Source organism: Xyrauchen texanus, chromosome 49 (assembly GCF_025860055.1).
Source record: "Xyrauchen texanus isolate HMW12.3.18 chromosome 49, RBS_HiC_50CHRs, whole genome shotgun sequence".
Classification (NCBI taxonomy): domain Eukaryota; kingdom Metazoa; phylum Chordata; class Actinopteri; order Cypriniformes; family Catostomidae; genus Xyrauchen; species Xyrauchen texanus.
In genome coordinates, this window is record NC_068324.1 from 12,418,812 (window position 1) to 12,431,935 (window position 13,124).

At 37.7% G+C, this 13,124-nt stretch overlaps 1 protein-coding gene across 4 annotated transcripts in view; it reads left to right on the forward strand.

Moving 5' to 3' along the window:
- LOC127640345 (non-muscle caldesmon-like) overlaps positions 1-13,124 on the forward strand; it is a 28,978-nt gene that overhangs the window by 1,108 nt on the left and 14,746 nt on the right. For 3 of the 4 annotated variants that reach the window (XM_052122841.1, XM_052122843.1, XM_052122845.1), the window contains exons 2-5: positions 7,432-7,542; positions 11,857-11,973; positions 12,510-12,948; positions 13,081-13,122. In XM_052122841.1, the coding sequence (XP_051978801.1) occupies positions 7,463-7,542; positions 11,857-11,973; positions 12,510-12,948; positions 13,081-13,122 (678 nt within the window). In that variant the 5' untranslated portion in view covers positions 7,432-7,462. Of the gene's footprint in view, positions 1-3,770; positions 3,885-7,431; positions 7,543-11,856; positions 11,974-12,509; positions 12,949-13,080; positions 13,123-13,124 lie in introns of those variants that run through there. The other variant, XM_052122842.1, reaches the window with a different exon arrangement.

Here is a 13,124-nt window from a genome sequence, read left to right on the forward strand (position 1 = left end):
CAGAAATTATATAATCAAACCCCCACAATAATCAAAACAAGCAAGTACAACCCCCCACCCCCCATATTTATACAATGATCAATAGAAATATGTCAATTATTTACACTGTAACCCCAGTGCCCAAATGTTCAGCCAAAATGTACGCCCTTGAAGTGGTCCCAAAAAGTATGACACTTAAGTCATACTTAAGCCATTGCATAAGATACAAAACAAAACATCAAACGAAGTGGCATCCGCAATCTAATGATGCTAGAGCTTTTCGCAGAATGAAATATACCATTTAGCAACTGGTCTCAAGGTGATCATTAGTGGATATATGAAGTCAGATCCCTTCAAGTTCACACTTGGTGTCTCAGCAGAGTAACCACATGTGTAGTGCATAGAGTATGGACACTAAGTCTTACAACTCAAATAAATTCCTTTTTGTGCCATTGTATGCTTGAAAAGTGTTCCAGACTTTGTGCTCAGTGAAATCTATAGTTATTTTAGTTGTGCTTGGTAGAAGCTGGATTTGGACCTTTAGTGCTGTTCGCATAGTTAAATATAAAACAAGACAAGATCTCTCAGACAGCTTATTTGATACACAGTTTATTGCTGTCAGATGTTAAAAAGCTGGTCTTTTGTAGACAAGGTTTCCATAGTACTGCCTTGAATTATGCAGCACACTTTATTTTATTTTTTGTATTTATTTATTTTTTTGATGGACTTGGACATGTTGGACCTGCAGTGTACCACTTAACCCAAGATGATGGGCAATTGGCACATTCAGCATTCCCAAGTCGTGAGGTCAGAGTAAGATGAAACCAACATTTTGTTGGGTAGGTCCATCAAATATGCATGGAAAAGTTTGCAGATATTTTGTAAGACAGAAATCCTAAATTCCATTTTGAGGTTTAGATCTTGAATGTATCCCACTGCAACATACTGTTTATCATATGTTATCCAGGAGTCTCGCTGTGGAAAAGCTTTGGGGCTGGAGCACACTCGTGCCAAGTCAGGTCTTTTCCTTACATGGTGTAAGCAACTAGGCATTAGACCATCTCCTTCCCAATACACATGGATCTGTCTGGCCATGATCAATGTCTTGTTGCCCAGAGACCTGGAATGTGTTTAACTGCAATTAAGTTTCCTTTTTAAGCATCTCAGTGTCCTGTCGTCTACTTCCCTTGTGAGACTATTCTGGAAACTCTGAGGACATATTCTGTATTTGGGACATTTCTTACATAGCTTAAAGTGGGGTCCTTATTTGGGCTGTTTGGCCAAATTAAAAGAGAGAGAACAAATAGTATTGCTTTACAAAACCATGAAAATAGCCCATTTCAAGTCAGGTGATCATAGTTCTTGCTGAGCAATGAGAGAAGCATAATTAATTACCTTAAAGATGGTACAAAGCCACCTGTTCAATAGTGCATTGAAGCTCCTTCAGCATTTTAATGAATATGGTATCTTGGAAATTATTGTTTATGATCATATTTAGTTTTATAATCAAAAGCACTCTTATTTGACTCATACAGCCTGGGGGGATCTACTGGAATTAATTAAAATGGACATACTGTAGGTATGCCTGCAAATGTTTCCTCTTTGCAAACTGGGGAATGTTTAAGGGAGAGCATAATCTTTGAGAGTAAAGGCACTATTGCAGAATAGTATTGCAGTGTTTCAAACTTTGGAATCCTGACTTGCATTGCTATCTGATTCATGAAGTGTTCAATTAAAGAACCCATTAAATCAAAATGGAAGTTTTTTTACTTTTAATCCATGTCTTTTCACTTTGAAGTAACCTGTAACCTACTGTAATTAACTTTTGGCAGATATACTGTATACTATACATTTAAAATGTACAGTCTCTCTCTTCCGGGAAAACAGACTAAAAATACTGATGACTCATCTTGCACTCAAGGGCATATACAAATGTTTCCCCAATCAAATTCCCTCTATAATGAGAATGCCCCGCCCCCAAATATCACATTTGTCTCATTAGCAATAGATAGTAGCAAACTATGTTCATGTCTGTGAAGTTAACCAAAGGCTACTTCTTTTTTTTTTTTTTTTTAAATCTGATAGTAATAAGATCTTACCTGGCATTCCAAGTTGACTGTTGTATGAAAGTTTTGAACCCAATATGATCCTACAAAGCACAACTGAATTTCTTTCCTAGCATCTGTACCTGCATCATCTAATTACAAAAATATATCATATGAGATCTATTGCACCTTGACTAAAAGGTTGTAGCCCTTGGCATACAACTAGCAAAGATATACTGTATGATGGGGTTGTTCTGGAACAAAATCAGTTTTTGCTAGGGTGCCTCAGGGTGCATTAAGTAATCCCATTTCCCATATTTTTTAATGCTTATAGCTGGTATACTAAAAAAGAAGCAGCACACAGAGGCAGAGGGGTAACAGAGTGCAAAACTACTACATGTGGCCTGTTGAAAACATCAGAAGTTGAGACTAATGACGTATACTCTTAAGAATCAGACGAGGGCAGACGAGGAGTGAGGATCTAAATGCAGTTCTTTTTAATGAAGGAACAAACGGTGAACAGGACAACTAAAAATAAAACAACACAGGGAACAAACAAAACATCCACGAGGGGAAAACAAAGTATAAACATGGAAAAACATCCACGGAGGGCACGGGCAGGAACACAATCAAGGACAACCATATCATTCAACGACCGACAACGAATGAACAAAAAACAAGGCTTAAATACACAGGGATGATGATTAAATTACAAACAGGTGAGAACAATGACACTGGCAGTGATGAGGGCAGAGGATTATGGGAAGTGTAGTTCGGGACAGGTGACAGGGGAGAAACACTGAGCAATGTTATCCAATTTTTTGTTTGTTTGTTTTCTCCCTTTTTCTCCCCAATTTGGAATGCCCAATTCCCAATGTGCTCTAAGTCCCTGTGGTGGCATAGTGACTTTTCTCAATCCGGGTGGGAGAGGACGAATCTCAGTTGCCTCTGCGTCTGAGAACATCAATCCGCACATCTTATCACATGGCTTGTTGAGCAAGTTACCGTGGAGACATAGCGTGTGTGGAGGCTTCATGCTATTCTCCACGGCATCCACGCACAACTCACCACACGCCTACTGAGAGCAAACCCAACTATAGTGACCATGAGGAGGTTACCCCATGTCACTCTACCCTCCCTAGCAACCTGGATAATTTAGTTGCTCAGGGGACCTGGCTGGAGTCACTCAGCACACCCTGGATTCAAACTCACGACACCAGGGGTGGTAGTCTGCGTCTTTACTTGCTGAGCTACCCAGACACCATATCCAGTATGTCTTCATTGCTCCAAAAGTGTGCTTGGAATATTAGTTGGGTAATGGAAACTTTCACTGGTAGCATTATGATAAAATGTTTGCCTGGTAGCGATTAAACAGGGCAACAAACTTCTGTTCATTCCCGTTCGGCCCCGTTTCTTGGCTGGCCTACCAGGAAAAGTCCTGGTTCTCCCCATGGCCAGTCCATCCCTGGACCTGCACCAGTAAACATTCATTACAATCAATCTCCAAAAATACATAATATAAACAAAATTATAGACAATCATGTATTTTGTGCTGGATATGGTGTATGGTATTTATTTAGAGGTCTTGCTGAAGCTCTCGTTAGTGTCACGGGATGAGCATCTTTAACTATGTTTGGTTATGCAAGGCCACACCATCGAGCGAAAACTCCCTCCTACTACGCGTTACTTTTTTATTTGGTCTTATTTTTAGGATCCTAGACAAAATTGATTCAGCACATCTTTGGTCAGGGATCCCCATGATCTGCGTTGCCTGGATGGTGTGGCTGGCCTGATTCCCCCAGAAGGAAGTTGAACGCAGAGGGTTTGATTCACAACCAACATACAGCTGCTTCCACAATGGTAGACGTACCAGAAATGTAATCTTGACTTCATAAACACAGATGTGGTTCAAATAAGCAGTTGATGAGAGTGATTTGTGCAGGTCGATTGTTAATCATCAAGGGGGTGTTTTAATTTTTTTTTTATTTAAATGTTTGGCTTTTGTGCCATTTTTAATAACAGGAAAAGTTGAGAGAGGACAGGAAATACATTTGGAGAAAAGGGGCAAATGGATTGGGAAAAACTTTGATTTGAACCTGTGAGGCCCGTTTGGGCACCTCTGCAACATGATCGCATGAGAGGTTGGCATTTTGTTTCTGAGAGTTCCGGTACCCAAGGATCATTCAAATTATGCCGTTTCACTGATAAGTACCATCATCTATGAGACATTTTGCATTGGCTCCAGTGTGTTAAGCTTCAATGCTGGTGCCTTCACTGCAGCATGAGTGCAGTCAATTGCGTTTTCATTTGAAAAACATGTTGCAAATTGCCATTTGATTATGATTGGCGAATTCGGTGAGACGCATTCAATTAACTGCTTTGCCATTGGAGTCACTAAAACAGCAACAACAGCAAAAGTGTGCTTTACGGTAGGCTCTCATGTCAGGGTTTTTTTTTTATAACTCCCAACGCATTTTCTGAATCTTATGATTTGTGTATGATATGCATAAATGCATGAATCCACATGAGCCTTCTGTTGACAGCTGTTACAGGTTGAAGGCTTTGTGACACCTGATTGTTCCCGTATCTATGCAGAAGCATTATATTTAAGCAATATTACTGGAGCAGGAGTGCTGTTTTGCTGCATATCAGCATGATTGTGATTCGCCTGCAGGTAATCACAGCCATGTTTCTATTGAGTAAATCAGCATGATTGCAAGTGACATTGCTTGTATACAAAAGTTCTAATAATACAGTAATTTTACTAATTTTCTACAGTGATTTGATCAGTTAGTTTGTATACCTTCATTTCTGCAAATGAAAAATAGTTGCATAAAAAGCCAAAGTATCAAGCTTTGCATGTCGCATTTTCTATTTCCCACACCCGCTCACTAATGAAAGAAACCCTACTCTGAGCAATACCAGAGGGAGAGAACACACAGACACTCAGACTTAAAAAAAAAAAAGCGACTGCAAAATCATGCAACTCAACATCCCCTTCCACGCTCCATCGCTTACATACTGTGGTCTGGAATGCTGCAAACACAAACAAGTGGAGAGATACAAGCAGTGCTAATGAAAACTAAATAATTTTTTAATTAACTAAAATAAAAAGTAACTAACTTTGATTAATCGAATTAATCGCATACAATCATTTACTGTGAGAGACCCCCAAATAAAGGTATTTAAGAATACAATAATAAAAATAATTATAAAGTTAATAATATAGTTCAGACAATTCAAATACATTATGTCATATAAATACAGAACATCTAGAAAGTATTCACAGCGCTTCACTTTTCCACATGTTATGTTATGTTACAGCCTTATTCCAAAATGGATTCAATTCATTATTTTCCTAAAAATTCTACAAACAATACCCCATAATGACAACTTGAAAGACATTTTCTGGGTGTGATGTCCTCAACGGGGGTGCAGTTTTCAGCTGTACAGGCTGTAATACAGTGAAGAGGAATGCATATTTCATAAAGTAGGTACAGACTACCCAACCAGAACCTAAACCTAAAAATTAGTGGTATAAAAAATTTAATTTTAAAAGGAAAAATCTCAACCTTCAAATCGAGGACATCAGTGCAACTGGAGCCGATACAACATGTCTGAAAGGAGATGGTGCTTGTCAGTGAGTCGGAATAATGTGGCCGATCCTATGGTACACTCTGAAACAACATGCTGACTTCCTGTGTGATTATGCTAATGTACTTGTGCATCAGAAAGATGCTTTTGGAGCATCTTACTTTGGTTGCATCACATCTCACTAGTTTTCAGCACCTGTTGTCAAAAGTGCTGTGTTTTAGGACGATGTGCCAAGAAAAAATAGTCTGAAACTTGAGTGAAAAACACATCTCAAGGTCCCAGCTCGGTGTTGCTATCTTTGAGCGCAAAAGCGCATCTGTGGAAGGCTTTGCTGCCTGTTGCTCTTGTTGGTTTGATGAGGCATGTTGCCTGTACAGCTGGAGTGCTGACTGCCCCCTACTGCATCAAGCTTGTACATCAAGATTGAATTGCTCCGATTGTAGGAACATTCATTATTACTGAATTTACATACAGGTTGGGGGCATGATTAATTGCGTACATGTTATTTTTTATATATATAATTAAATCACACCAAATTAACACAGTAAATAGACAGCTCTAATTTAAATGAGATCAGTAACCAATAAACAAAACAAAATAATTAAACTAAATTATAAAACTAACTGTTATATATTGTAAAATGAAGGACTATGTATAGCATTAAGATTGACTATAAAATTATCCATAGTTGGATAGAATTATCCAAATATATCAGTGCTTTCTAACTCAACCCAAACCCCACTGTATTAAAAAAAATCAACGTCCTCAGTACGCATAGCAGACATTCCTAAAGCTTCTCTTAATAAGAAGCACTCAGGAGGTAATGACGGATCATAGGTATGTCTGATGGCCACACATAAAAAAACCCTTGTGAAACGTCTGCGTGGCTGACACCTGCATGCTTTGCACCTGTGAACATTTGCCCTGTTGACCCACACTCTGGCTGCTTATCAGACATGTTTCCTTACCCACAAAGCCAGGCTTTCTTTCACATTCCAGGGAAAGCTGTAGGTCACTCACAGCTTCATCAGGATTGGCCCAAATTCTTTATTTCATAGAAGATGATGTCAAGATGATGGTATTATACAGTCCAGTGTTTTTTAGTTTTTTTAAAGAATCAACTTGTTGCATTTGAGTATCAACTTTGTCTCAGATTATTTAGTTTTGTTTCGTGTTGGCTAGGGGCTTTTGGCGAATCTCTTGAATTTGGAATTTTTGTTGTTCAGGAAACTATTTTCTGAACTAAGAGAGAGTGAGCTACACAAGCCTTCAAGTACTATTATGCCTATTAAATTGGGAAATATGATTTTTGGCTTTGTTTTGACTGAATCAACAGTCATTATATCGGGGAATGTAAGCAAATTTGCACTTTGGCTCACCGAAACTAGCTGCTTAGCGCTCAGTTTCTTCTATACCTGTGAGACAAGGAGTGTTCAGCAAATGTCAAAAATGAGCATTTTCTCCCCGCTAGAAACAGTGCATGGTCAACCTAAACAGGTTAGCCTGTTTGTTTGGTTTAAGCCATTTAAACTTTCAATAATGTTTCTATGAGTAGAGCCAATTTTGAAAATCTGGTTGAGGGATTGGGAACCAGGATTGGTTGTGAAAGTGACAAAGTTTGACTTAACTGGTAGTTTCCCCAGGGAAGCAGGAATCAAACTGAAATGCTGTGGCCCTGGTAAGTTATTGACCAAACAGCTTAGCAGGAACATTTAAACCTCAGTTTAAATCAGGGTGATCACCTTGACACTGCAGTTCAAATGTTTTACTGTAAATCCAACCCTGTGTGTCTGTCTCTCTGTTGCTCTCACAGGTTAAACTCAAGGAACTTTTAGTGAATCATCATGGATGAGGACTTTGATTTTGAGCGCCGTAGGGAGCTTAGGAGACAAAAGCGTGAAGAAATGCAGAGGGAGGCAGAGAAGTAAGTCTCACACACACACACACACACACACACACACACACACACACACACACACACACACACACACACACACACACACACACACACACACACACAAACATTGACCTTCCCCCACTTTATTGAAACATTCAAATTAAATTAAATCTCAATTATTGTCTCGTTTTTATATCTTATTATGCTATAGTAATGGTTATAAGACCTATATATCTTTATATATCTTGAGTTTCATTATTTTTAGATGATGCAATAAAATTCAGATCAGTGCCGATGTTGTGTGTTATACTATTTTAAGCCACAGAAGTACTTCTGGCCAAGTTGGAGAGGCCTGTGTCTGCGTGTTCCAAACAACCGTGCCTCTCTCAACTCTTTTCCTTATAAAGGTTGGCTTGACATGGCTGTAAATTTCTTACTTTGTTTATAGTGCATCATTACAGTTGACGGATTGGTAGAGTGAAGCCAGATAATATCTGATTTTAGACAGGAATGGATTGGATATAATGTCATTCTCAATACTAAAATGTGGAATTTTGTAATATATTTTTTTTAAATTGTAAACTGTAAATATTGTACATAATATGTTTTCATACATAATGGTAGTATTTTGTTTTACCCAATTTATCTGAGGCTCATTTTAATAAAAATAAATCAGTGCTAGTCATTTGTTGTCATATATAAAATATTCTCATGATGCAACAAATCTTAATTGTAATAAAACAAATGTTACCTGGACATGTTATCTGAGATTCACCCACACTTCTGTGTGCATTTATAAATTAGAATACATGTTGCTGTTAGTAGATAGAGTAGGGTTTACTAATGAAGAAATGTTAAATGGCATTTTAAGAAAAGAGAAATAGCATGTCCACACATTAGTGGTGTTTTGTAGATAATTATTTATCATTTTATTTTTACCCTAGGCTTGTTTAAACCTGACTTGAGTCAGATTTATTAATCAGTCCATTTCAGGTATTCCTGCTGTGCTTTCCTGCAGCGAACAGTTGTGCTTTTTATATAATACACAAAAGTATGTATATTTAAAATGTTTATTTATGCTCCACAGGCTTTTCACTATTCATTTTAATACAATTTTGACAAATACAGTATAAAAAGGTTTTGTATTAGCATGGGCAATGTGCACTGTAGGTTTGTCAGACCAGGTCTGTTCATAATGTTTATAGTTCAAGATTAATTGGCCAACTCAGAGACTCCATTCTCCATTCTTCTACAACTCCCACTGTCCAGCGCTCCATATAAGGCCTGCTCAGCAGATGTGTACTATTGAAGATGACAGATCCTTCGCAACTCTTTGTGAGGGATATAACTTGTTTCAATGAACATATCAAAGTATATGCTAACATGAGCAGAAACTGTATTTTTGACTTTCCGGTTTCTGCGTTCCACTGCCTCCTTTCCAATTGATAACTGGTTAGAATACAATAAAAGAATGGTTTATAACGTTCTTTTTAAAATAACAGTTCTCTGTGCTAAGGGTTGGTGATATACCAGTTGTAGTAGAAACAAGGGACCTGTTCTGTAAAAACAAGGTCAAAAAATGGACTTGCCTCAAACTAAATAAGTGAAAATAAGCAATTTCTTTACTATGTTTTTAAATTATCAGTAGTACCATTCCTTGTGTATTTGAGATACCTATTTAGTGTTAGTTTTAGTGTTTTTGGTTGTTAACTGCTTCGGAAAAATCATATCAAACCACACATTTTCCAAAGTTTCCAATCCTTGCACTCTCAGCATTGATGGCCAAGCAGATTGCAGTGTTAACCCCAAAAGGGAGTTTCATTTTCATTTCTTTACAAGTCTTTGTAATAAATATTCAAATACAGAAGGATAAGACACCATCTTAAAGGTCCAGAGTGTACTACCAGAGAAACTACTGCAGCTATTTGGCATGTTTGTATCTCATTAAACAATGAAAGAAGAAAGTATTTTTTAACATTTAGGAAAATTACACACATCACTTTAAAGCTTCACAAGCTGAGCTGTACAAACAATCTGAGCTGAAAAGGAAACCAAACCTTTGATAAAAATCAGTTTCAAATCCAGCTGATAGTCTGTCCAATTCCACCATGCCGGACTTTATAACAGCCTTTCATCATTTGATTCATTCTGACACTGTAAGGCTTCTTACTTTCTTATTCACTTTATCTTTTTTGTGTGCATGTTAAACACTAAGTGAGGAGGATATTGTTCTCTTCTACTGGACTGCCATATTTCAGTCTGGTCTTCGGAACTGTCTGGTGAACATGTGCTGCAGTAACCATGAGGGAATTTTTATTAAGATGGATGAGTCTCAAGACAGAAACCTCAAGGCATTTCTACCACATCCATGGCTTTGTAGTGAAGAAAACAAACTTTATTGGAATCATATCTGGAAAAAAATATTCTCTATGAAATTATTGATGAAAAGAATCTAAATTGCCTCAAATCCCTGCTGCCTGTCAAGGTTTCAAGTTCAAAACAGCTACTCACAACCCACATATTTATGCCTAAGGAAGTGATCGTGGCATCTCCCGTAAATCCCTAGTGCTTGATTAATCATTTCACCAGATGCTTCAATGTTTTACCAAACGCATTTATTCATTCAATAGTTTCAGTAAATTTCTACTTCAGAACACTGGCATCATAATTCAGTCCAATTGAATTTTCAACTATTCAAAATTCTAAATATCAACAATATTGGTTAAGTAATTTGGGAATGAAGCAACTCATTCTCCATTCATCTTGTTCCACATTGCCACAGTGCAAAAGATGGAATTCACATCAGTATACTGTAAAAATGTTTCATCAGGTAACATAAAAATGAGCTTAATGCGGTATCATCTAAATTAACTGGTTTTATTCAATTCCAAAATATTTTTTAATTTGAATAAATTTACCTGTAGGTAAAAATTACAGTAGGTTACACCAACATGTAGATCAGGTAAAAATATATCCTTAAGGTTACAATTGCAGGTTATGACTTTTGCCAGTTTACTTGCACCTATTTATCTAAATCAACCAACACTGTCAACTCTGGTCTTCAACACAAGCACAGTATTTATAAGTGCGGTTTATCAGGCCTGTCCAGTACTATGTTTCTCTGCACAGACGTTGGAATATTTTGACTGATGTTTTTTTTTCCAAGGCAAATAATTCAGCCATAATGCTTCAGTCTCTGTCAATAGTGTTAGCTTTCTCTCTCCAACTCTTCATTTAATCTTCAACACCAGAGGTCTGAAAGCTATTGTATTCATTCAGCAACCCTTCTCACAGAAGACATATTCTTCCAAGAAAATCACAGATACTCCATCTGACTGTCTGTCGGGATGACCTTTCACCATTTGGAACTCCCAGAGAGGAACAGATTGTTTTGGATTTCCGCTGTTGTCCCGGAATGGAGAAACAGAATTGTGGTCCCTGTTACGCGTGTCTCTCTCTACCATCTACAACATCTGCAAGTCATTGAGAAGGGAAGTGAAGAGGAGAACGGGAAAATAAAACCTATCCTTCATCAATTGGCCATTGCAAGTTCTCACATTGCCTTATAAACACCAGCATGCCATGGCAAACTAATGCCAGGCCAGATATCCTCAAGTGCAAGATGGAAAAATATTTCAGACCAATAGAGCGGTAAGAATGTAGGTAACATCTGTGGCAGCAATGTGGAGAAAAATGTGGAGATGTTTTTGTAGAATTTGGTATTGGCTTTAAGTTTACAGTCTGGCTAATTTGCCATGCCTCAAGGATGCAAACAAGGCTCACTTCTTAGAATTGTTCTCCAAACCACTCTCTGCACACTTCCATGTCTCCAAAATGTTGTTACAGTTGAGGTTTTTGGGTCTGACTGTTGTCTTCAAGCTGGTGAATCACACTTTGGTTTTCACATTTTACTGTTTTCCATAAGAATATAATAATTTATGGAAATGCACCATGGTTATGCTGTACCATGTGTTTTTGGACATGTATCATGGTAATTAATACTGAGCATTTGAAGAACCATGGTATTTACCAGGAAATATGAATATGGCAATCATTTAATGCCATTGTCTAATAACATGACATTACGATCTGACATAATCTCTGTAAGGAATAAATATATAATTTTCTTTTAGTGTAAGAATTTGTAATGTAATTTACACTCCATGTGTCATATTCATTTGATCGTATAATCATTATTGACTCCTCAGGGTGATATAAAGTTTATGATAGCATTTATTTCCCATGTGCTCTTTCTGCATTCAGCCAGGAGGCATTCATATATCTGTCAGTATTGTCTGTCGGCATTCTTACTGAATAATGAGCGTGTTTGTTCCACAACAGGATAAACTCTCAGGATGATGACGAGGAGGCAGCTCGAGAGCATCGTAGACGAGCCCACCAGGAACGCCTGCGCAATATGGAGAATGAGTCAAGCAGCACTACAACAGAAGATAATAGGTAATCCACACCTATAAACAGCTTTCTTCGCCTCTCACATACAGGAAAAACTAAATCTGCTTCACTGACAGGTTATGAAATGAAATCCTAAATAATCCTAATCCTCACTTTGAAACCTAGTCCACCCTTAATTTCAAATCTTGAAACTTTCATTAAAGTTGAATGTGTAATTTCGTATACACACCTACCATATTCTATAGGTCAGAAAAACAGGCAATCAAGCCCCAAACTCATGCAATTGCCTCAGGCAGGTCAGGACACCCTAACCAACAGAGCATTTATTTTTTTATAGTGCCATGGTGTTTACACTTTTCTGTGAAATCAGCCTATGAATAGCTTATTTAAATTGATTCTGCACATTACCATAAGCCTATAAGTTGTGATTGGAGAAAGTATTTTAACCTTAAAAACGTTAAACACTTTACCTCTAAACTTAACTAAAATTTAGACAAGTCTATCCTTAAACCAAAAACTTTTCCTTAAAGCAATTACTTTGCATTGTTCTGATACTGAACACCTAATGATGTTGTTTTCAGTATTGAGACATCAACATTGATCACAAGTTCTGAACCGACCGAGGATGATGACCAGGCTCTCCTGGAAAGGATTGCTCAGAGAGAAGAGCGGAGACAGAAAAGAATGAGAGAGGCTTTAGAGAGGCAGAAGGAAATTGACACAAACATCATGGATGGAAATGTCACCACCACAACAGAGCCAAGTGATAGAAATGGTGAGCAAGAGTCCTCAGAAAACGAGGTCCCTTCAACAGGAACCAACTACTGGAAGGAAAGGGACGAGAAAAAAGAAGAAGAAAAGATAGAAGAAACTAAGGCAGAGGTTGAGGTGACAACCACGGTACAGGAGGAGCCAGCACCAGTCACAGCAGCTGAAGAACCCAAAGAAACTCCTGAGAAGATAGTGGAAGACTACCAGGAAGAGGAGGAGAGACCACAGAGGTCCTACCTCAAAGAACAGGTCATTTCCTCAAACAGTAAATTATTTTGCTCTCAATACATCTTATGATCAAAGTCCAGTAATTTAGCTCTGTGATTCATGTGATTTCTGTGATATTAGTTTAAGAAATATTTTGACACTTAATTTTTACAGGAATCCACAGAGGAACACAAAGATCCAGCTGTTATAAATAAGGT